This window comes from Emydura macquarii, unplaced genomic scaffold (assembly GCF_026122565.2).
Source record: "Emydura macquarii macquarii isolate MOO-44397 ecotype Brisbane River unplaced genomic scaffold, CSIRO-AGI_Emac_v2 contig_1704, whole genome shotgun sequence".
Lineage (NCBI taxonomy): Eukaryota > Metazoa > Chordata > Testudines > Chelidae > Emydura > Emydura macquarii.
Window position 1 is genome coordinate 222228 of NW_027131841.1, and position 26373 is coordinate 248600.

Here is a 26373-nt window from a genome sequence, read left to right on the forward strand (position 1 = left end):
CCTGCCTAGTGGCCCATTAAGGGAACTCACAGATACAATGAGCCCAGGAAGAGAAGCCAAGGCTAGACCTTTATGAGTCACCAGGACTTGCCCAGGTGATCCTGGACTTCATCATGTTTCTGTAAATTTCCATAAGCCGCATGGCAAAGGGACATAAAAGACAGCTGCACCATATCCATATTGTCTTCAGTCTTCATTCCTGCTTCCTATCTCTGGACCAACTCATCTGCAATTGAAGCTGTGAAACAAAGGACTGAGACCCATCCAGGCACTGGATATATATCCTCTTTATGGGTAATGTAGAGGAGGTGGCCCATCCCTCCCTGGTAGTTTTGGAGGGAGGACACATCTCCTCACTGTCACACCTGTGTGGGCAAACTTGATATAGGGGATTAGCTCTTCAGCATCTACAGCCCAAGCCCTCGAGCAGGGCAGGGCAGGCAATGTAAGCAGTCTACAGGCCTCTAAGGCTCCACAGGCTGGGATGAGGCGACCACCGCAGGAGTGTGTGGAGATAAAATCGCATAGTGGCGTCTGCAGCGCCACGTGCACCCCGCCCCCCCACGCGGATAAAGAAGCAGCCTAGGGAGGGTTGATTCAGCAGCACAAGCCGCATGTACCTGTCTCCTTATAAGGGGATGAAGCGACCCCACCTGCTGGTGCATGGTCAGCAACTGCCCAGGAAAATTGTAATCATCTGGTTGGCTGATCCATACCTGCCCGGGAAATCATGAGCACCTGGTTGGCTTAAAAGGTCATGCAGCAAATAGCAACCAATGGGGCTTAGCCTTTGCTGACCATGGGAAACTATAAAAGTTCAAATTCAGGTAGCAGAGAGCAGAGAGGAATTTAATCTATCCGGCACCCCGCGTATCTCCTGGTCGTGTTGGTTCGGTGGGCTGACGCATCTTCCCCAGCCCACTTCGCTGCAAACTGATCACTCAAAGCGGCTGTCTCCCGTCTGCAGTATCTAAAGCAAACGGCAACTGAATTTGGCCAACATGGCATACCTGTACATAATGTTTGTGAGTATGGATTAACTGTTCTCTGTTGTGTTTGTCTTGTAACTCCTTCGGGGAACTCCAAAACCGGGCACCCTAGTGTCACATGCTGGCAGCCATGCGTTGATCCGGAGAGATCACAAATGCAAAAGTCTTGGGTGGCGCATTTTGTCCTTTTGCGCATGGAGTTCTCCTGCCCTACTATCACTGTTTGCTGTGCAATTGTTTGCTATGTAACTGTTTATTATAGAAATAGAACTGTTTATTATAAGAGTAGAATGGTTTATTACAAAATAAAAAGTTTATTGATTAAGCAAATCCCTAGAATCATCACTATCTCGCCGACCCCCCGTATCCCAAACTGAACCTATCTGAGAGTTTTTCTCTCCATTTCCACAGAGTGATGTGGGAAGGGGGGTCAGGGACGCAGGCCCATCCAATTCCACTGCGTCCCAGCCCACGGCCCTACCAGTGGCAGAGTATTCTGTCACTGGGTCAGTGGGACTCCAGCCGAAACTCACTGACAAAAGGCTCAAGTGCAAGCCCAGCCAGACCTAAGTTGGCTACCTCTGGGCTACTTCCTCCACCCCTGTACCTGCAGCCAAGGGTTGTCATCAGCTTCCCTGGGGTACATTGCCAGCGAAAGTCCCACCAAGCCCTCGCTGTCAGGGTTGTCCACCGGCTCAGGCAGGTCGGGTCAGTCTTCAGGGTAACCGGGTTCCTCTCCAGCTTCTCACTGCAGCAGCAGACTAGAGATGTCCTTCTTCTTCAGTGGCTGCCTCCCTTCTGGGCTGTGGGTCCCACCCTTTATACTTCTGGTTCCTGTCTGGGCTCCACCTCTCTGCTTCTGGCGTAGTGGGCATGGCTTCTTTGGCTCCTCCCTCCTGGGGGTTGAGTGGCACTCCATCCTTGGTAGTCTCAGAGGGAGGCCATGCCCCCTTGCTACAGTAAATACTATGAAAGCAGTGTGTTAAGTGAAGTGAGTTTGTCAGGCCAGATAGGAGTTGCTGTTTCAGTGCTAGTTGGCACTGACAGGTTCTTAGGGTCACAAGTGAATCACCATTGAGACAACTTATCTAAGCATGTGGTGAGTTCTCACCACTTAATGGTTTTGAATCAAGACAAGATAGCGTTTAAAATATATGCAAGAACTCAAAGGGAAGTATGTGCTTAATGCAGAAAATACTGAGTGAGGGTTTTTTGGTATGCATTATGCAATATAAAACTAGATGTTATAATAATAAACCTCTTCTAGCCTTAAAAATATATTAACTTGCTGCCCATTACTACTAATATATGAACCATTTAAAAACTGTATTTACACATTGCAAGGAAGCCAGTGTCAAGGGAGTTTGCAAAAAGAAAAATAGCAGTTAGAAAATAATTAACTCCATATCAGTTTGCTTAATTCAGCTAGTTTAATTTGTTTACATCTTGTTCTTATGAATCTAAGGCAATTATGCTAGAATAAGGCCTCATGAGAAGATATGTTGTGCACTAGTACCAACAGGCATCTGTATATGCAATTTTGGCCACTTCTTGATTCACTATGTTGAAACTTCACTTTGAGTATTTCTTCCACAGGTTTCTGTTTCACAGGACAAAATTATAAAACATGGATTGTCAGAATAAATATGTATCATAAGTACTTTAGCTTTAGCACTGTAGTTAGGCACCTATGAAGGGAATGAGCTGGAAGTCACCTAAACTAGCCAGTTGAAAACACCAAGGAGACGGGTGTGGCCTAAGCCTCCCTCATCAAGGGCAGTTAAACAGATCCTGCCCTCTCAGGTCAGCTTTTTATCAAGAAAATCCACATAGAGAGACTCACCCCATAACCCATTGATCAGGGTACACATCATAGATATGGGAGACCTGCTGTCAAACTCTGCTCTGCCCAATTTGGAACAGGAAGTTGGATTTGGCTCTTCTCTATCCTGGTTCAGTGCCCTAACCACCAGACTATTGAACAGGTGACTATATATATAAATAATTACATTTTCATTGGAGCAGGAACCAAAAACCTGGGGCTAGATTCACAAAAGGACTTAGGTGTTGTGATGCTGATTGTCACAATACTTAACTTTTAGGTGCCTAAAATCACAGGAACACTGATTCACAAAACCTGTTAAGGAGAGAGCGTACCTTAGATCACAATTTCACAAAAACCAGCATGATAGGCAGGGAGCTGCCTATGTTAGCCAGCTGGAGATGCCAGAGAAAGGGTATATCTTTAGCCCAAGCCTTGAAGATAGGCATCTAAATCCAAGCTGCAGGGAGGCTATTTTTGCTTGCAATCCACAATTAGGAACCCCTCCTAGTGAGATGGCTTAGAAACCTAAGGCATTTCATTTTTCAGGCACTTCACACCACACAAAATGTCTAGAGGAGGAGGTGCTGCCACCATTGTTACTTTTAGCCTAGTGACTATGGCACTTACTTGGGACATGGGAACTCCAAGTTCAGTACCCTTTTCTGTCTGAAATAGAGAAAGGATTTGATCAGTGGTCTCCAACACACCTCAAACAACTGAGCTAACTGTTGAGTTATGGGATAGTTCAAGAATTATTGGGCTAGCGAGAAACAATGACTCTTGCATTGTGGTTAGGGCGGCAACCTGGGAAGTGAAAGATCCAGGGTCTAGTCCCCCTGTTCCAATGAGACTTCAATTATTTATACACAGTGCAACAGTTTCACCAGGAGTGACTGAAGGAACCCCACATCAGAATATCCCACTGGGCTAACTGCCACCTCTCACCAGATTTTGTATGGGACCAGACTGGAACCATTCCCATGAAATAGGTGGGTGAATGCTTATCTTCCCTGGTTCATGGATCATTCAGGTCTTAGGTGGACGATAGGCATCCAAGTGCCTTGAGTGAGGCAGCAGTGGCATATGCCCAGAGACAGAAACTTAGGTAACTTTTACAGCAGAAAGTTTAAGCACTAAGTGGGTTTAGGCACCTACAGGGTTTGATGGGCATTTTGTGAAAAGCAGTAGAGCCTAAAACTGGGACTTAGGTGGTTAAACCCCAGATTTAGGTGACTGTATCAAGGATTAAGGCACTTAATTATCTTTGTGAATCCCACCATTGGTCTCCCACATCCCAGGGAGTGCCCTACCCATTGGGATACAGAATCAATCGCTCTCTCTCTGGTCCTATCAGTGTTTTTTATTCATACACAGTAGAACAGTTTCAACAGGAGGGCTTCACCCCACAGTAGAATACCCAATAGCTAAGTGTTAGGGCACTCACTGGAAATGTAGGAGACTGGGCCAGGCATTTGAACTCATGTCTCACACATCCCACATGAGTGCCCTAGCCACTGAGCTATTGGGTATGCTAGGGAACAACCCTGCCCCCAGCAATATTTTGGAGGGGCTCAGTTTGGTAATGGTACTTATGGTTATTATTCAACTATGCAAATACTGTCTGGGGGAAAAAATAAACAACCAAAATAGCCACCTCAGGCATTAGGATAACTGAACAGTGCAGTAACTGATAAACATGCTTAATTTCATTTATCCTTACATTTATTTTACATTTTTGTCCAAAAGACGTCATCAGTCAACCTTTTTAACTGAGTGCTGGAAACAAAGTAAACTTCCTACCGAGGCTGGGGGATGACTTTTTCTGATCATAACTGTTTAAGGCTACTTTTTAAAGAAATACTTTAAAAAATACTTTAAAATATTTTGTCATCTGAATGTTGCAAGATATTTTTTGTTTTCAGATGACAGAACTTTTGTAAAGTATCTGAGAACCCAGCAGTTTAATAGGAATCTACAAACAAAATAAACTATTTGACCCTGAGTTAACAATTAACAGTATCTTTCTGCATTCCACAAATAAAGGAAATTACCCAAAAAAGGCAAGAGAGGTAGCTCTGTCTGTATATCCATCATTCCCACTTTGGGTTTTAAATTGCAAGTCCTTTCCACATAAATTTTGTGTGATGTAAAGTGATGAAAGCTCCACCTCCTTTCCAGAAATCTTCAGACTCTCCTTGTATAAAATGTGTGGGTGAGCCAGACTCTACATTATATAAAGTTTTCCCCCATTCGTTAAACAGCAGGATAAAAGTGTCAAGAACAGCATACTGTGTAAGGATGTCAAATGCTCAATCATCAGATGTGCGTGAAGTTCAAAAAGAAGATGACAGACCAAAGTGGAACAATAAATTCCAGTATATTTTAAGCTGCGTTGGATTTGCTGTAGGTCTGGGAAATGTGTGGAGATTTCCATACCTGTGTCAAATATATGGAGGAGGTAAGAGCAAGTTAGGAAACTTTGTCATGAAATGAAACATACAATACTAATTTAAATATATAAAGCATGAATTGGCAGGGGAAATATGTTAATAAATCTAATATTCTATTTTTGTTTTTTTAATTTAACCTTTTCCACAGAGTATAATGTCTTTCTCTCTTTTAGGAAAATAAAAGCAATTGCTCCCTTCTTCGATCATGCCATGCATCATCAAAAGCCAACTCAATTAAAATTCTAAAATTTAAGTGAAATAATTTAAAATATATATATATGTATCTTTAAATTATTTTAAGAAATGTTTGTTCGCTATTGGATATTAAATGTTTGAATACAAGTTGACAAAGATAACTGTTGATATAATGTACACAAACTTCTGTAAGGTATTTGACTTAGTACTGCTCAATGGTCTGATTAAAAAATTAATATTTTACGAAAATGAATGTAGCCCATATTAAATGGATTAACAACTAGCTAACTGTTAGATCTCAAAAAGTCATTGTAAATGGGGAATCATCATAAAATGAGGTGTTTTTAGTGGGGTCACATAGGGAACTAGTTTTGGCCCAATGTTATTCAATATCTTTAACAATAATCTGCATAATGCTGATGCCTCCGGGTGGATCATCATCATCAGGGAATCAAACCTGGGATTTCTGGAGCCACTACTACAAGAGCTGAAAAACTCAGCTATCCTATGCTAAGATTGTAGCAGGCTCATCAACATCTGTGTGACTTAGTCCCCACTAGAACGGAATACAGTGCCACAGTGAGTGGGTATGGCTTACATCTGGCAAATGTATAAAATCAAAGCCAGTAAAGTTTGCAAATGACACAAAACATGAAGTGGTTAAACGATGAGGACAAGACAGCTCCACAGAGCAATCAATATTGTTTGGTAAACTAAGTTTAGTTGAAAAATATGCTTTTTGATAAAGTTAAATATAAGAACAGACATCTAAGAATGTAGGTCACACTTATAGGAGGGGGGTACTTTGGAAATAAGTGTCTCAGAAAGCTACTTTGGTGGCATGGTGGATAACCAAGTAAATATAAGCGTCCAATGCAATGTAGTGTTTAACGGTATAAACACTTGGAAGTATAAGCAGAGAACTATCAAGTACATGTAGGGAGGTGTTATTACAACTAAATCGAGTATTAGTGAGACCATGTTTGAGATGGTATGCACACCCTATAGAAAATAAATTGAAAAATGTGAAGAGATGCAAAAAAGAGCTAAAAGAATGTTTCAAGGTTTGGGAAATCTGCCTTACAGTGAGAGTCTTTAAAAGGTCAATACATTAGCTCAAATAGAAGGTTAAGAAGTAATTTATTCATGGTTTATATGCAAGTACCAGGCTAGAAGCTGAAACTAGACAAATTTAGATTAAAATATTTTTTTTTTACAATAAGGATAGTTAGCAATTAGAACAAGACCCCGGGGATGTGGTGGATTTGAAGTCTTTAAATCAAGTCTAGATATTTTTCTAAAAATATATGCTCTGGCTCAGCCAAAAGTTATGGTCTTGATTCAAGAATCAGTGAAATTCTATGGCCTGTGTCATGAAAGAGGTCAGACTATTGATTTAATCAGCCTCTGACCCAGATGCTAATGTTACATTGATTTCTAAAAAAAGCACCAAAAGCAACTCTGAAAATTACACACTGATAAGCCTAGCTTCAGTACCAGGGAAAGTAGTTGAAACAGAACAGAATTATCAGACACATCGATGTTGTGTCTGATATGTTGGGGAAGCGTCAACATGGCTTTTGTAAAGGGAAATATGCCTTACCAATCTATTAGAATTATTGGAGGGTATCAAAAACATATGGAGAAGGGTGATTTAGTGGATATATTTTACTTGGACTTTCAGAAAGTCTTTGACAAGGTCCCATACTAAAGGCTCTTAAGCAAAGTAAATAGTCATGGGATAAGAGGGAAGGTGCTTTCATGGATAGTAACTGGTTAAAAGGTAGGAAACAAAGCGTAGGAATAAATAGAAAGTTTTCACAATGGAGAGAGATAAATAGCAGGGTCCCCTGAGGATCCGTACTGGGACCTCTGCTGTTCAACATATTCACATTTGATCTGGAAAAAGGGGTAAACAATGAGGTGGCATCATTTGCATACTGATACAAAATAACTCAAAACAATTAAGTCCAAAGCTGTGAAGAGTTACAAAGGGTGACGGGGCAACAAGATGGCAAATTAAATTCAGTGTTGATAAGTGCAAAGCAATGCACATTGGAAAACATAAGCCCAACTATACATACAAAATGATGGCATCTAAATTAGCTGTGATCACTCAAGAAAAAGCTAACCGAATGTTGGGCAACATTAGGACAGGGACAGATAACAAAACAGAAAATATCATAATGCCACTATATAATTCCATGGTATGCCCACATCTTGTGTACAGTTCTGGTTGCCCCAGCTCATAAAAGATCATTAGAATTGGAGAAGGAACAGAGAAGGGCAACTACAGTGGTTAGAGGTATGGAATAGCTTCCATACAAGGAAAGAGTGGGATTGTAAATAGACTACTGAAAGGGGATATGACAGAGGTCTATAAACTGATGTTAGCCATTAGAATAAGATGGATGGTGAGGAGAAAGTGAATAGGAAAATGTTACTCAACCCTTCACATAACACATGACCTGGAGTCATCCTATGAAATTAATAGGCAGCAAACTTAAAACTAACATAAGGAAGCATTTCTTCACACAGTCAACCTGTGGAACTTGCTGCCCAAGGATGTTGGGAAGGCCAAATATATAACCGGGTTCAAAAAAGAATTAGATAAGTTGTCCATTGATAACTATTAGCCAAGATGATCAGTGACACAACCCCATGCTCTGGATGTCCCTAAACCTCTGAATGCCAGAAGCTGGGACTGGCCGACAAGGGATGAATCACTTGCTAATTGTCCTGTCTTTTTCATTTCCTCTGAAGCAAACTGACAAGGGTCACTGTCAGAAGACAGGATACTGGGCTAGATGGTCTGACACATTCTTATGTTCTTATGCCCTTAAAAATCTATGAATATTAAAATGAAACAGAATATTATTTTTCAAGTTTAAAATAGTAGCACTTAGCAATAACATTTAAAAATCACTGGTGTAGCTGTGATTGAATAATTTTTTCTCTAATGAAGCATCTCCTGCCATGGATTCTTCTTGGCCTCTGATGTGGTTTTTCCCTAAATGCAGCTTATACACCTGGCTAACACTTTGGGATTGGTTCCTTCTCAATTGGTGAGGAGAATAAAAATTATTCCAAACCCAACTACTTGTAGCACCAAAATGAATGATCTGTCAGATGACACTGTGTCACTCTACATATCTCCCTTTACTTTTTTACATGCTTGGATAAACAGTGGGAAAGTATCAGTCACATCTGAGTTAACACTTAAATAAATTAATGGAACCTTTCACACCTCAGAGATTTTGTTTCAGGCTCACTGTTTTAGTCTGCAAAAGAGAAGAGTGAGAGGGGATTTGATAGCGGCCTTTAACTACCTGAAAGGGGGTTCCAGGGAGGATGGGGCTAGGCTGTTCTCGGTGGTGGCAGATGACAGAACAAGGAGCAACGGTCCCAAGTTGCAGGGCGGGAGGTCTATGCTGGACATTAGGAAAAAGTTTTTTACTAGGAGGGTGGTGAAGCACTGGAATGGGTTACCTAGGGAGGTGGTGGAATCTCCATCCTTAGAGGTTTTTAAGCTGTGGCTTGACAAAGCCCTGGTTGGGATGATTTAGCTGAGGTTAGTCCTGCTTTGAGCAGGGGGTTGGACTAGATGACCTCCTGAGGTCCCTTCCAACTCTAATATTCTATGATTCTATCCTTGTATTGGTTACACAATCACATTTTCAAAGGTTTCTTCACACTCATAGTAACTAAACATTTAGATTTCATTTTTTTAAAAGTGAGATTATCTTCACAATCTGCCTAAAAGAAAAAAATTAAGATCTTTGTCCTGAATTGAACTAAATCCAAATAAAATCTTTCAGCTGAAGCACATTTTCACATGCCTCTGCATTTCATGGTTCTATTTTGGATTGGAAGCAGAAGTGCCAAAATGCTATAAGAAAGTCTGTTCTGAGATTTACAAACCAATTTTTCAGATTTCAAATTGAACTTCTGAACCTTTTGTATTTTGTTCATCATTCATTTAAACATAATTTAGGACAGCCCTGAACAATGGCAGGATAATTATAAACTTGTATAAATGTCAGACAATGCACATTAACAAAAATAATTAAACTCATAAAACCAAAGGCTCTGAACTTGCAGGATCTTCTCAAGAAAACACTTTAAGCATCATTGTGGATACCTCAGTCAAAATGTCATCTTTGTAATAAGGGCTTTGGGTGATCAGGGAATTTACAGGCCAGTAAAACCTTATATCTGTATCTGGCATATTGGTTCAAAAATTTAAAAATAGAAAACAAAACAAATGGAAGATTATGATATTGTAGGATCTAATCAGCACTGTTTCTGCAAAGGGATATTGAATTTAATTACTCTGTTAGAATTCTCTGAATATGTCAATATTAGTTATAATTTGTTTAGCCTTTAAAAAGCATTTGACAAGGTCCCTCAAAATAGGCTATCAAAGAAACTAATGAAACATGAAGTGAAAGCTAAAGTACTATCATGTATCCGGTAAGACAGGAAACAAAGGGCTTGTGTGCACAGTGTGATAATGTGTACTAGAGATGTGTCAATTCTAAAGCCTACCAACATGATGCACACTAACTGGCCCATGTAGACCCTTCTGGCGCACACTATCATTAACATTGAAACAGTTCTACATTAGCTCACAACAGGGAACTCTTAATTCATGCCAGCAGGGTCTACACAAGCCAGTTATTCTGTAACATGTTCAGGTGCTTTAGAATTCATATCCTTGTTGTGAGCATGGAAAAGGTTAACAGCAGGGTGCCTCAAGTTTCCGTACTAGGTCTAGTGCTGTTAAATGTATTTATTTATTAATGTTATAGAAAGAGGTTTGAGCAGTAAAATAGTACAATTTGTAGATGACACAGAATTATTTTTAAAAGTTCCAAACTGACTATGAAGAACTTCCGAGTGACCTAAACAAGCTAGGTGGATGGGCAACACAACAGCAAATGAAATTCAATATTGATAAATGGCCAAGTAATGGACACTGGAGGGGAAAATTATACACCTTACAGGATTCTAAGTTAACAGTATCAATTCTGGAAAGGGATCAGGGCATCAGTATAGACATCTTAATGTGCAGCTGTGGTCAAAAAAGCAAATAAGATATTAGGATACCATAATGCCATTACATAAATCAGTGATACAAACTCATCTTGAATACTATGTACAGTACTAGTCACCCCCTTGCAAAAAAGATACTGCTGAATTGGAGCGGTTTCAGAAAGAGGTGAGAAAAATGAGTAGGAACATGGACAAACCTTTGATATGAAAAGTGACGGATAAGAGGGGCATAAAAGTATATAAAATATGAGAAGCTAATAGGTTGGGAGATTCAGTTATCTGTCTTATAAGAACATTAAAAAAGGACATGCATTGAAATTAAAAGGTGGCAAATCCAAAACTGACAAAAGGAAATTATTTTTCAGACAATGTACAATTAGACTGTGGAACTAATTGCCACATATCATTAAGGGCAAGAATTTAGCAAGATTCAAAAAGGGGTTAAACATTTATAGATTAATAAGAATATCTTGAATTAATAGTTAATGCTAACAAAATTTTGGAAGGGATATAACCCCCCATGTTTCAGGGTTTACACCAGCCTCTAACTATTGGGGATTTGAATTAAACTTGGGGGGGGGGGGGCGGGGGGGAGCGCAGTTTATCCCACATCTTCCTACCGAGGGGGGTTCTTGCACTTTCCTCTGAAGCATCTGGTACTGGTCACTGTTGGAGGCAGGATATTGAACTAGATGGAACATTAGTCTGATTAAGTCTGACAACTCCCAAATACTTATGTCTACCCAGCACATAGCAGCAGTTTGGAAAAAAAAGTAGATTGAGCTAGCCATTTTAAAAAAGGATTGCAAAAGATTGAGGTGTTAAAAAGACAGTGGTGGAACTATGGCTTGCACAGTTACACCAATGCAAAATATATCAGTATGTAGTAATTTATATCCACTTTGCACTGTTGTAAGCAATGACACAAAGTTAAGGGCAGTGGTGAATAAACCCCACTATATGAAGTCCCAGTCTGGTTACTTTACCTTAAGAAAGATAAAGTTGTGAGACTAAAAGGGTGCAGTGACATGGTGTGGTCTTGCACTGCACTTGACCTCACCAAAGGCATGGCTGGGGATTTCTCAGGCACTGTAGCTCCTGAGTGCTCCTCTTCCTGTTCTCGGAAAGAGGAGCCGTGGTCCCCCATCACCTTCATCCTCTTTAGTTATGAGCCTTCCATCCCCTGACTATCTATAATAAGGGATTACACAAGCTACATGTTTCTTGTGCATTCAGAAACGCCCAAGATTACTTATTCTGGAAAGTAGAAATTAGAGGACATTTGAGTGAGTTTTGAAGATTATAGTGAAAAAAAATGAAAAAGTGGTAGGATTAATCAAGATAAATAAATAACATGGCTAGATTGATTTAGTTAAGTCTTGTTAATTTCAGCCTAGAATTGTGATTTTGGGTGGGATTTTTAAAGGTACTCAAATAATTTAGAAACACAAGCCCCACTGACTTTCCATGATTTAGGAGCATAAACCCCATTTAGGTTCTTTTGAAAAACCCCACCCTTTAAACACAGACCTAAGCAAGGGATGGCACATTATCTGCACCAGGCCAGGAGGAGCCTTGTAAAGTATTGGGCCTCAGAGCCAGTTTATACTGGGGATATCTACACCCTTAGTGTAGATTCATTGCAGTGCACCCTAATTTGAAACTGGTATAGATAGGTCCTGAGGCACAATGACTTCCAAGGCATAAACTGCAGTCCCACAAGTGGTTCAGGTTTGGTTTTTATCCAAGTGTTCGGAAATCAGAGACTACGTTTTTCCTCATTTCTAAGTGCTCTACAAAACAAGAGATAAAAAGGAGGAACGTGTATTTTCGATTAATGTCAATTGCTTCCCATCAGACCTCTGAACCTTATTCGTGACAATTTCTGTTACTAAGTAACTTGGGTCTAATGCACTCAGCTCATTTGCAATCACCATAATAGACCATAATATTAGTGCTGCTGTAACTTTTATCACCCTCTGTCGTTACTGATTATTGGGTTTATTGCCTGAGTTAAGTAAGTTATTTACTCTCTATGACTAATGGTTATGGATGATGTTTTTCAGAGTAATAGGAGCCAAACAAACAGGATCCCAGGCAACTGGGATTGTAAAAGATGATTTTTAAAGAGTCTGTTATGTGCTTTGGCACTTAAAACTGACATTCAAAAAAAGTTTTTTTTAATAACAAATATATATAGTGATTTGGAAAATATGTAGGACTTGGAAAAAAGTAATTAGTCTAATAGCAACTTGGTGCAGTGTTTTATTCCTTATTTATTATAGCTTACTGTAGGTATGTCTGCCTAAAGCAAAAATCCTCAGTAAGAGATTTTACAGGTCAGATGAACTATTACTACTGCACTTAAGCCCAGGCATTTGACCTTACAGGATAAATAAATAAAATGTTACCTTTTGTGCAAAGAGCAAGTTTTATTCCAGGAAAATAAAGTCACATTTTTCACCTTAGCATTTAAATCCCATCAGAGAGGCAGATTTAAACTGCATCCAAACCAATGGTTTAGAAATCTCTGTCCTACCTTATTCTCTGGCCTGATTTTGAACTAGATGCCACAAAATACAAGAGAGCTTGGAATAAAACAGACTCCTAATATTCTCAGCAAGGAAATAAGACATGTAAATATGAAGTTCCCTAGTCATTTCAGTAAATGAACTAGATCTTGAAAGTGAAGAGTTATGAAGTTATTGGAGGTAGGATAAATGTCTAACTTGCTCCTGCTTCTGGCCAAGTTTGAGACTTAAGAGATTTCCATTTTACTGTACAGGAGGAGAGAGGGAAAAATTCAAATGTATCTTTTTCCTAAGGCAACAACAGGATTAGATATGTGTGCATAAAGGTGGAAGAAATTAAACCCTGCTGTACACACACCTGTATCTAGTGTATGTAAGTGTATATTCACAGAATTTAAGGCCAGCAGGGACCATTAGATCACCAAGTCTGTATATCACAGACCATTACATTTTCTCAAAATTACCCCTGTATTGAGCTCAATAACTTGTATTTCATTAAGGCATCCAGTCTTGATTTGAAGACTCCAAGAGGTCTTTGTTTAGTAGTTTGTTCCAATCTTTACTCACACTCACTGTTAAAAAAAAAAATTGGTCCTGATTTCTAATTTGAATTTGTCTGGGTCCAGCTTCCACCTCGTGGTTCTTGTTGTGCCTTTCTCCACTAGATTAGACTCCTTTAATAGCTGCTATTTTCTCCCTGTGATGGTATTTTTATACAATCACCTCACTTCTCAATCTTCATTTTGATTAATTAAATAGATTGTGTTCTTTAAGTCTCTCACTGAAAAATGTAAATGGGTGGGGGCTTTATTTCCCTGAGATAAATAGTATCTACTTATAATCTTTGCCACTCATACAACAAATTTTATATACACATCCATGCAGCCCTACATCTTTTCATTGGATCTAAGTATACATGCAACACATGTCCCAAAGGTCTCATTTAGCGCATAGCCTCATTGAGTGCATCTTGTGCCCGACAAATTATTCTAATGCTAATTATCAAAGTATTCTCTGTTAAGGAATTTATTTTTTCTATTATTTTCATCAATAATTTAAGATTAGGAAATTTCATTTTAAAGAAAAGTTCGTTACATAAATGTTAAGATTGCAATGTAAAGAATTCAAAAGTCAGGACATGACAGAGGTAAGGTTGCCTTGTGTGTATGTATTACAAAGCAGCCTTACATTATATGGTCAGATACAATTATTTTCCCAGGACCGCTGATTTATTCAGGGTGCAGATTGCCCAAAAAACCCTGGTTTAATAGCCACATAATAAATTTATCATAAACTCTTGATCAACCCAAACACCCCATTAGCTTCAAATAAAGACAATAAATAGAATCAACCTGCCACATTAATATTTCTTACATCTTTCCCCAAATGTGGCATTTCCTCAGAAAATTACATCTACCCAAGGCCCAGGCTGGACAATATGCTGCCATCTCAAATTCATGCTGATAAAACTTCACACCAGACCATACTATGTCTTCTCTCTCATATTAGGGCAGTTTTGGTCATACTTCTATACTTAAGGCTTAGTAAATTTTATACTTAAAGCAGATTCAACTGCACTTCATCTTTGTACACAGAATGAATTTTCTGTAAATTTACAAGGAATTCCATTAATTAGTTAAGGAGTTAATTTTAATTAAAATGGGTCCTTTAAGAAATTAGCACACTGTGTCAAACCATATATTTGTCCTGCATATTTTAATAATTGAACGAGACGGACTCTTCAAACGGCAAATATAGTTCCCATCTTCAAAAAAGGGAAGAAAGAAGATCCAGGGAACTACAGACCAGTCAGTCTCACCTCAGGCCCCAGAAAAATCATGGAGCAGGTCCTCAAAGAATCCATTTTGAGGCACTTGGAAGACAGGAAGACGATCAGGAATAGTCAGCAAGGCTTCACCAAGGGCAAGTCACGCCTGACCAACCTGATTGCCTTCTATGATGAGATGTTTGGCTCTGTGGATGTGGGCAAAGTGGTGGCCATGATATATCTTGACTTTAGCAACGCTTTTGACATTGTCTCCCACAGTATTCTTGCCAGCAAGTTAAAGAAGTATGGGTTCAATGAATGGATTATAAAGTGGATAGAAAGCTGGCAAGATCATCGGGCTCAATGGCTAGCAATCAACAGCTCGATGTCTAGCTGGCATCCGGTAACAAACGGAGTGCCCCAGGGGTCGAACCTGGGGCCAGTTTTAGAATCATAGAACCATAGAAGATTAGAGTTGGAAGGAACCTCAGGAGGTCATCTAGTCCAACCCCCTGCTCTAAGCAGGACCAACCTCAGCTAAATCATCCCAGCCAGGGCTTTGTCAAGCCACAGCTTAAAAAACCTCTAAAGATGGAGATTCCACCACCTCCCTAGGTAACTCATTCCAGTGATTCACCACCCTCCTAGTGAAAAATGTTTTCCTAATATCCAACCTAGACCACCTCCGCTGCAACTTAAGAACATTGCTCCTCATTCTGTCATCTACTACCATTGAGAACAGCCTAGCTCTATCTTCTCTGGAACCCCCTTTCAGGTAGTTAAAGGCTGCTATCAAATTCCCCCTCATTCTTCTCTTTTGCAGACTAAACAAGCCCAGTTTCCTTAGCCTCTCCTCATAAGTCCTGTGCTCCAGCCCTCTAATAATTTTTGTTGCCCTCCACTGGACTCTCTCCAACTTCTCCACATCCTTTTTGTAGTGGGGGGCCCAAAACTGGACACAATACTCCAAATGTGGCCACACTAGTGCTGAATAGAGGGGAATAAACACTTCCCTCGATCTGCTGGCAATGCTCCTACTAATGCAGCCCACTATGCTATTAGCCTTTTTGGCAACCAGTGCACACTGCTGACTCATATCCAGCTTCTTATCCACTGTAACCCCCAGGTCCTTTTCTGCAGAACTGCTGCCTAGCCTGTCGGTCCTGAAGGAGGGTTCCAGGGAGGATGGAGCTAGGCTTTTTTCACTACTAGGAGGGTGATGAAGCACTGGAATGGGTTACCTAGGAGGTGGTGAAATCCTTAGAGATTTTCAAGGCCCGGCTTGACAAAGCCCTGGCTGGGATGATTTAGTTGGGGTTGGTCCTGCTTTGAGCAGTGGGTTGACCTAGATGACCTCTTGAGGTCCCTTCCAACCCTAATCTTCTATAATTTTATGATTCCCACAAGGTTAAAAACTCATTGAAACCTACTGCATTGCCTACATGCAATTAATTCTGTTCAGAATTAGTGATGTGTGCACCCCCATTACACGCCATAATTTGAAAGTTTCTTCTTCAGCAGGTTCTAAAGAATAATATTCTTCAGAAAATTCCAAAAAGAACTTTCCTCTTTCACAGTGGCTGACATCTATTGTTCTCAGTGGGAGTGAAGGTGAAGGTTACCCTTACAGAAGATGGTGGCAGTGAGGTGAAACTATGAAAAGTTTTTTTTTTTAACCTTGTGTCTTTAAAAGTCAGATGACTCTAATCTAGGACTACAGACTCTATTATGAAATAATCATAATTATATGATTATTTCATGATGTCACTGCGAAGCAGAGTTGGGATGTTAGCTGCCTTAACTGTATATTTTCCATACCCTAAAATGTTAAGGCTAAACTTAAAAGAAATACAAACTTTGAATTTTCTGAAGTTGTATTCACTTGTTGGGATAGATACATCTAGTTGCCATCTCACTGCTGGGCACTGTTACCACCCAGTTCAACAGTCAGCCAGTAGAGGGCTCTATAATCCTTCCGACACAGCAAAGGGAACTATTGTCAGAGGGGACCAGTACTCAGTGGGAGCAGGAGTCAGGGAATGGGCTGTAAAGATAAGGCCAGATAGCCTGAGATCAGGGTCTGAAAAAGGCTGAGAGCCAGGCAGACAAGCAGCCTTTGGCTGGCAAGGTGGTGTCCACAATAAGCTACTCAAGGGTGGCCTGTACAGGTCTGAACAAAAGATAAAAGAACTGATCTCAGCTAGCATATGATTGCCTTCTAAAGAGAATATCCCAGGCCCTAAACCTGAGGAGTCCTACACTCACACCCAAATAGTGGACTGTCCCTAGGGCAGGTAAGATAGGAACTGTTTTTATCTTTGTCCCTAGGGCAGGTAAGATAGGAACTGTTTTTATCTTTGTGTTGAAATTGAAAGAAATTAGGCCTAGGCTGTTTGCATTTTTATATTGTCTAAAGCAACGGTTCTCAACCTTTTTTTCCCGAGTACCACTTGGGTCAGGTTCAGTCAGGTCAAGTACCGCTTCACCTGACTGTACCTGGCCCGAGTGGAACTCGGTAAATAAGCGGGGGGAACACTTTCGGTGGCGGCAAAACCCTGCCGCCGTTTGACTGTTTTCGGCGGCAGGGTGGGTGGGACTTTCGGCGGCAGCAGGGTTTCTCGGCGGCGGCGAGCTTCCGTGGCGGCAGTGAGGGGGGGGATTCGGCGGTGGAATCGGCGGCGAGGTTTGCCTCGCGTACCACCGAGCCGTCTTCCACGTACCACTGGTGGTACACGTACCACCGGTTGAGAACCGCTAGTCTAAAGTATACTTGCAGTTCAATATTAAAAATGTTCAAGAGACCAAATAACTAAGCTTAGTTAATTAATTGTACAATACAAAAAGGAGGCATACATACCACTCCTTCTGGGAAGCGGTTCTCTCAGAACATACAGTTCACCTTACTTAGAAGGTGTGCTCCAAAATATGCATTCAAATTAGCTATTAGTGAAAATAAGGTAGGCTCAGTGGCTAAAATAGGGAAAGAACAAGTTTAAAATTACTTAGACAAGTTAGATGTTTTCAAGTCACCAGGGCCGGATGAAATGAATCCTAGATACTCAAGGAGCTAACTGAAGAGAGATCTGAGCCAGTAGCGATTATATTTGAAAAGTCATGGAAGATGAGAGATTCGAGAGGACTGGAAAAGGGCAATCTATAAAAAGGGGAATAAGGACAACCCAGGGAATTACAGACCATTCAGTTTAACTTCAGTACTAGGGAAGATAATGGAGCAAATAATTAAGCAATCAATTTGCAAACACCTAGAAGATAAGAAGGTGATAAGTAAAGTCAGCATGGATTTGTCAAGAACAAATCATGTCAAACCAACCTAATAGCTTTCTTTAACAGGGTAACAAGCCTTGTAGATGGGGGGAAGCAGTAGATGTGGTTAACTTTAGTAAGGCCTTTGATACTGTCTTGCATGACCTTCTCATAAACAAAGTAGGAAAATACAATCTAGATGGAGCTACTATAAAGTGGGTGCATAACTGGTTGAAAAACCATTCTCAGAGAGTAGTTATTAGTGGTCCACAATCAAGCTGGAAGAGCATATCGAGTGGGGCCATGCAGGAATCAGTTCTGGGTCGGGTTCTGTTCAATATCTACATCAGTGATTTAGATAAAGCCATAGAGCGTATCCTTATAAAGTATGTGGATGATACCAAGCTGGGAGGGGTTGCCGGTACTTTGGAGGATAGGATTAAAATTCAAAATGATCTGGACAAATTGCAGAAATGGTCTAAAGTAAATAGGATGAAATTCAATAAGGACAAATGCAAAGTATTCCACTTAGGAAGGAACAATCAGTTGCACACATACAAAATGTGAAATGACCGCCTAGGAAAGAGTACTGCAGAAAGGGATCTGGGCGTTACAGTGGATCACAAGCTAAATATGAGTCAGCAGCGTAACACTGTTGCAAAAAAAAAGCAAAAATTATTCTGGGATGTATTAGCAGGAGTGTTGTAAACAAGACATGGTAAGTAATTCTTCTGCTTTATTCCACACTGATTAGGCCTCAGCTGGAGTACTGTGTCTAGTTCTGGGCACTACATTTCAAGAAAGATATGGACAAATTGGAGAAAGTCCAGAGAAGAGAAACAAAAATGATTAAAGGTCTAGAAAACATGACCTACAAGGGAAGATGGAAAAAATTGGGTTTGTTTAGTCTGGAGAAAAGAGGACTGAGGGAGGACATGATAAGAGTTTTCAAGTACATAAAAAGTTGTTACAAGGAGGAGGGAGAAAATTTTTTCTCGTTAACCTCTGAGGATAGGACAACGGGCAATGGGCTTAAATTGCAGCAAGGGCAGTTTAGGCTGGATATTAGTAAAAGCTTCCTAACTGTCATGGTAGTTAAGCACTGGAATAAATTGCCTAGGAAGGCTATGGAATCTCTATCATTGGAGATTTTTAAGAGCTGGTTGGACAGACACCTGTCAAGGATGGTCTAGATCAGGGGTGGGGAACCTTTTTGCTGTCAAGGGCCTGATGGTGGCCCTGGTGGCAGGGGGAGATTCGGCGGTGGGGGAAGAATTCGGCGGCGGCGCGGTTCCGTGGGGGCAGTGTCCGCCGCCGAAACCCTGCCGCCGTTTCCACCTTTTCGGCGGCACGGTTTCACAGCAGTGGCGGGGTTCCGTGGGGCAGTAACCGCCTCCTTAGTCCTCCCGCCGCCGAAGAGGGGCAAACGGCGGCAGGGTTTCGGCGGCGCACACTTCCCGCCCGCACGGAATGCCGCCGCCAAGGCCAGAGCAAATGTTTTCGCGGGCCTTAAAAAGCCCGACGCGGGCCGGATCAAATTATTCCCCACCCCTGGTCTAGATAATGCTTGGTCCTGCCTTGAGTGTAGGGGACTTTACTAGAAGATCTTCCAGTCCTATGATTCTATATTTTATTGCTGTTTACAAGCTAAAAGCACTCATACCTTACCTGAAACTAAAATTCACCAATCAGCTCTTTTACTTTGTCTTCTTGTATCATGCAGTACCTTTTCTTATCTCCTGGTTTGGATACTACATTTCATGAGCTAGAGACCATGCAGCCACAACCCATCCTGTACTAGGATATAGGATGACTGTATCTTGCCAGTGACAGGTTTCATATTTGCCAGTGCCAAAGCTGATTTCAGCTTTGGAAAGTGTTGTTGGATACTTGGCATAGGTGAACAGAATTGTGGGAAGAACCTGTTACAAGTCAGTTAGTATAACTACCCAATATTCATATTTAATATAATATATGCAATGTTAATAGCAGGTGTATAATATCTAGTGATGTGGAGTATATGTGTAACATTGTATTGGCTAACAACTAGAAGAATCCTTTGCTACTTCAACAGAATCTGTGAGTGCTTATGAGAACTCACCATAAGCTAGATATTGTAGATCCTAAAACTTGGAGCACTTACTGTGTTTGACTAGGTTCATGGAACACCCAATACACTGTCAGACATCCGAGAGGACTGGCATACCACAGGATTTACAGTTGCTCCCTTCAGCAAGGACAGCTACAGTATTTTACCCTAAATTACTGATTTGTTAAGGTAAAGGTTCACAGTACATAGCTTTTTATTAGGGAATATAGTCTTGTCCAGCTCTACAACTCAAGTCATTCTTAACAGGGGACCTGATGACCCCAGCAGTAAATAAAACCACATAGTCATAACTCTCCCCGCACAACTCTCTTTCAGGTAGCTAAAGGCTGCTATCAAATCCCCCTCATTCTTCTCTTCTGCAGACTAAACAAGCCCAGTTCCCTCAGCCTTTTGGCTGCTGTGCCAAGAACCCCAGTGCCTACATCAGCAATTGCTGGCACAGTTCAGCTCAGTCCCTGCAGCCTCAATATGGGGCATGCTCAGTGCAATCTGCAGCAAATTTAATTGCCAAATTAATAAACCTTTAATGTACATGTTCAAACTAAAATTTTTCAAAGGCTTATAACTTGGCCAAATTTCAGTGGTTTTTCATGGGAGCAGGAGGGAATAAATCTCTGACACAAATGTGGTCCTCCCCCTCATCAAATTTCAAGTGTCTGGTTCATACACAGAGGTTCTAGAGCTTCAGCAAAACAGTTGTAAGAATTATTTTTTAAACATGGGCAAAACACATTTCTCCCAACCTCCTTCTCCAAAGTGGGTGAGCCATTTTTGCAGAAGCTTTCAAAAATATTCATAGATTCTGAGTCTAGAAGGGGTCATTGTGACCATCTAGTCTCACCTTCTATAAGACAGATGCCATAGGACTTTCCTGAACTAATTCTTATTTGAAGTAGAGAATCTCTTCTGGAAAACAACTACTCTTGATTCAAAAGTTGCCAGTATTGGACAATCCATCACAACCCTTAATAAAGTGTTTCACTGGGTAATTACCCTCACTGTTACAAAGTGCACCCTAATTCCAGTCTCACTTCAACTTTCAACCACTGAATTTTGTTATACCTTTGAAGAGCCCATTGCCAAATATTTGTTCTCTATGTAGGCACTTTTAGATTGTCTCTTTATGAGGCTTAATGGATTGAGCTCATCGAATCTACCACTATAAGGCATGTTTTCTAATCCTTTAATAAGTCTCAGAGCTCTTCTCTGAATGATGTCTAATTTATCAGCATTCTTCCTGCAGCAGACACCTGGCATAGAAAATTCTCTGCCAAGTGGTTGAAGTTTGGCAGAATTATAAAATTGTTTATTCTTGTCTTTAATCTCAGTTGCCAGGCAACCTGCCTCTCTCCTCCCACACAAACATACTGTTTCCAGCCTCAAGAAGTAACAGTGAGGGAGTGGACGTGTTTCACATCAGAAGCTAGCTTGTGAAGGGTGGGGGAGGTAGGAGAAGGACTTGAGTTCAAATCTGGCCCTGTTTTCCATTGTGGAAATTCCTTCCTTTTTCCTGACACAGTGCTGCTCTTCTTCCAGCTATATTTTGAAGCGACATGATTCAGGCATACTCTACCTGAAGGTGAAACAGGTTATTTGTGGGTCGCTCTGGGGCTTAGGTCTCTCTGCAAGATAGCAATGCACATGGCCAGAAGCAAAAACTTAAGCATGTGGGGAACTTTAACGGCAGAAATTTAGGCACCAGGTGAGTTTAGGCACCTAGCGGGTTCAGCAGCAGCTAAACTGGGTATTCTGAATGCCACAGGCATGTACATGCTGGACTTAGGTGCCTAAGTCCCTTTATCTTTTTTCTTCTTGACCCTCCTCTTACTATGAAGCAGGTTCAAGTATGTGGGATGTCAGGTGATCTGGGGGGAAGGACAGAGACTCAGGTGGGGATCTTGGGGCAGTGACGGTCAGGCTTATTGAGCCATACGGAGGGAAACAGGAATGAGGAGAAAAGGCACTGGTTAGGAAGCAAGATGAGAGTGTTTGCTGGTGAGGAAGGAAAAGGAGAATTGGGCTATGTCTACACTGACGGCGGCAAATTCACCGCCGTCAGTTCGATTTTTCCAGTTCAACTGAGCGGCAGTGAAGATATGCTCAACCAAGCCGGAAGTCGATTTAATAAAACCAATTCCCCAAAAAGTGTAGTGCTGCGTCAACGGATACCCATTTCCTGTCGGTGCAGGGCAGTGGAGACAGCGCGCTAAACAGAAGTTACTAAATTGACAGGAGTTACGCAAGCTACACAGAGTTTCGCTAGCAGAATAGACCATGCCTAAGTAATGTTTGCTAGAGGGGGAGGAGAGATTGAAAGTTTGAAAGGAGAAGAGCTGGAGAGAATGTCTGAGCATATTTAAAGATTAGATATTTATGATTACTGGGTCCTTCCTCCCACAAGTAAATTACTGACTAGTAATCTGACCCTGTGTTTGTACAGGGCCTACAGCAGCTGAGTCACTATCTGACTGGCGGCCTTAAGTATTACTGTAATAAAATATAACAAGCAGCAATAATTTGCCATAAAAATAATTTGTGCAAGATGCAGGTTCTATTGCTTAACTATGTTTAATTATGTTTCCAGGGGCATTCTTGATCCCATACTTCATAGCACTTGTCTTCGAAGGAATCCCATTGTTCCATCTTGAACTAGCCATGGGACAGTGCATGAGAAAAGGCAGCATTGGTGTCTGGAATACCATTTCACCTTACCTTGGAGGAATTGGTATGTTTCTCCCTGTTCTTTGAAAACTAGCTACCCCACTGTCAGTTGTAGTTAACATCAGCGAGAGCCAGATTCAATACCATCTAGGGGTCTGGTTAAATAACTGAAACAAGAGGCTTGAGCTCCAACCCAGAGCAATAATGACTCTAGAAAACTAAAGTTTGATCTCCCTGGTCACCCTTTCAAGCATTTCTGACCAATTCACAAACACACAGGATTCTTCTCTGATATGAAACCTCAAAACTCTTTTATTTAGGAAACACAACAGACATAGTTACATAAAATAAAATCAGTGTAGTGGGGACACAGTGGATTTGTTAAAAATATCTCCAGGCCACAGCCTTGTGTCCAAGAGAACCCTGCTTGCCTCCCACTAGACCCAACCCTCTACCCCTTTGGTTCCCTTCCACACTGTATGGGAAAAATAAATCAATCAGGAATTAATCCTTAGAAACACCACCCCTTTATCAGGGCCGAGACAAATACTTAACTAAAACAAGGGACTATTTGGGGTCCTTATCAGGAGTCACACAAACCTACCTCACCTCCCCCTTGCCCCAAAAGGACAATATACAAATCCCCAGTAATTAAACATATATAGGAATACTCTCTAACACAATTAAGTGTCGGAACAGCTCAGCCCCTGCCTTTTAGTTCCAGACTGGGTACCTTCTGCGGGCCATGGACACTTGGGTGTGATGCAAACTCACTTGGGTGAATCCTACTCTCTGCAGCATCACTTGGTATCTATCCCCATAATCACCTTTGCTGGGTCTAGACTTCTCCTTCAGGCTGGCTGTGGCCATGCCTCTGAACTGATCTCCTAGCCTTGGGTTCAGGCTGCATTTAGGCCATCTTCAGCAGCAGCTACTAACAGAAAATGTAGGCCTGAACCTTATGTAGGCTGAGCTGTTCAGTATGACATATCAGTTTACAATCCAGATTAATGAGTAGCTATGGCACTGCTGCCCTGTAACCGGAGCTGCCCTTTACAATGCCTTGTGGGTATAGCCTCCAGCCTGGACTGCTCACAAATAGCCTTGAGCATATGAATCACTCCCAGCTACGTCTGTGTGTGTGCTGCAGCCACCCAGCCACGCCTTGGCTCTTACCAGCCTGGGTTCTGCTGCAAGTTGACCCCAACACAGCCCCAGTCCCAGACCTTCCCTCAGAAATGTATGTCCTGTATCGCCCAGCCGTCTCCTGGATATATATATATATATATATATCCTGGCATAGAAGTTAAGACCGTTATTCTTTTAAAGGAATAATATGCACACAACCTGTTATCCCAAATGGAGTTAAATGCAAGGCAAACACATATTCCTTTGTTTAGGACAGACCTGTTTACAATTTCTGTGTGAACAGGGCTATGGGGTTTTGAACATGTGTTAATAACATCATACAGGGGAATCTTAAAACTTCACATACAATGTTGCCACATATATTTTACCAGGACAATACTGACCAGTACATTATGAGTTTTTAAACGATACCTCACAAAACATGCCTTGTACAACATTATTACAGTAATGTTGTAGGGTGTGAATTTAGGGTTATATTCTGTCACATATACCCAATGACAGACAGCAGCATATTAAGTTGCTTTCTGTGATGTGTAGACAGAAGCAGGGTACACCAGAGATTCCTCTGCCTGCAGCACTAAATGGGCACGCTGTGGGCATGAGTTTCCTCTCACTTACACCAGTGGAAATCAGGTTTTTCTGGCTTCCACCAAAATAACTAGGGTTCTGCCCACTGATGCCTAGAACATTCCCTGAAGTTTTGGAAGTGATTGGATGGGCAGCACCCTTCAGGCCAAAGCTTGTGAGATCACTAAGGAGCTAGCAGTTTCAAGTAGGTGTTGTGAGGGCAGGAACACAGTCTCTGTCCCTGAACCAGAATGCCCTGTCCTCCTTCAGCACCACCCATCTGAGGATCTCAAAGCATGTTAGAGGCCTGCAGGAATTTACCCACCTGCCCAATGGACAAACACAAGACAAAGCAAAATAAAATTAATTACAGTCAGTTCTTGCTGTCTTGATTTGCTCCTGTCCCCTTCTGTCCCTGATCTCCCCAACACTCAGCTTTGTAACCTCCATGTCTCTTTACATTCCCCCAACCCAGGCTGCCATAGAGTCCTCTGTTTTCCATCCCCATCTCTCCCCTCCCCCACTAAATCCTGCTCCCTGCCTTGGCTATCTGTCACCTTGACTCCCACTGCCTCTCTGCTCACTCCCTCTCAGCCCAGCCAAAGTGCTGCTGTTAAAATCTTCTTCCTTCCCATGCTACTCACTTCTTCAGAACCCTCCCCATGCCTCTTGCACTAAACTCAGACTACTCCTTATCTGTGAGACCAACTCAGCTTGACTCCTGCCTACATCTCATCCTTCTCTTAAGCCCAAACTCCCTCTTCACTACTCCTTTGCATCCTTCTCCTCATCATCCCTACACTGCCTTCTACACCCCTTCCCCTCTCTCCTGCATGCAACAGTATCTCTTCCCATGTATCATGAGACCTCCCTCTCACCTCCTTCACATCCCTCCCCAGAGCTCACTTCTCCCAAGAGTGACTTCCAGGAGATTCCTGCCCACAGCCCCTGATGTAACAGTGGATAAAAAGCTGGATATGAGTCAGCAGTGTGCCCTGGTTGTCAAGAAGGCTAATAGCATATTGGGCTGCATTAGGAGGGGCATTGACAGCAGGTCACGGGAAGTGATTATTCCCCTCTATTCGGCATTGGTGAAGCCGCATTTAGAATATTGTGTCCAGTTTTGGGCCCCCCACTACAAAAAGGATGTGGACAAGTTGGAGAGAGTCCAGCGGAGGGCAACAAAAATGATTAGGGGGCTGGAGCACAGGACTTATGAGGAGAGGCTGAGGGAACTGGGCTTGTTTAGTCTGCAAAAGAGAAGAATGAGAGGGGATTTGATAGTGGCCTTTAACTACCTGAAAGGGGGTTCCAGGGAGGATGGGGCTAGGCTGTTCTCGGTGGTGGCAGATGACAGAACAAGGAGCAACGGTCTCAAGTTGCAGGGCGGGAGGTCTAGGTTGGACATTAGGAAAAAGTTTTTCACTAGGAGGGTGGTGAAGCACTGGAATGGGTTACCTAGGGAGGTGGTGGAATCTCCATCCTTAGAGGTTTTTAAGCTGAGGGTTGACAAAGCCCTGGCTGGGATGATATAGCTGAGGTTAGTCCTGCTTTGAGCAGGGGGTTGGACTAGATGACCTCCTGAGGTCCCTTCCAACTCTAATAATCTATGATTCTATGATTCTATGTTCTGTGAGTCTGAACTGTTCTGACTGGGTGCAGACTGGATCCTTGGGGCAGGGACTGTATTGTGCCAGCTACAGCTTCCCCCATGCTGTTCTGCTCTGTTGGTACAAACCTCTCTGGCTCTTTGAAGCTGAAATCACTTAGGCCCACTTGCAATGCCTAATTCACTTAAAAGCCTAAGGG

General features: G+C 41.7%; 1 protein-coding gene across 2 annotated transcripts in view; it reads left to right on the forward strand.

Moving 5' to 3' along the window:
- Window positions 1-5053: 5053 nt before the first annotated feature.
- The window catches only part of LOC137158514 (sodium-dependent neutral amino acid transporter B(0)AT3-like), a 64306-nt gene continuing 42986 nt past the window's right edge, over window positions 5054-26373 (forward strand). Inside the window, exons 1-2 of one of the 2 annotated variants that reach the window (XM_067556300.1) lie at window positions 5054-5272; window positions 22772-22912. In XM_067556300.1, coding sequence (XP_067412401.1) covers window positions 5113-5272; window positions 22772-22912 — 301 coding nt within the window. In that variant the 5' untranslated portion in view covers window positions 5054-5112. The remainder of the gene's footprint in view (window positions 5273-22771; window positions 22913-26373) is intronic. The other variant, XM_067556301.1, reaches the window with a different exon arrangement.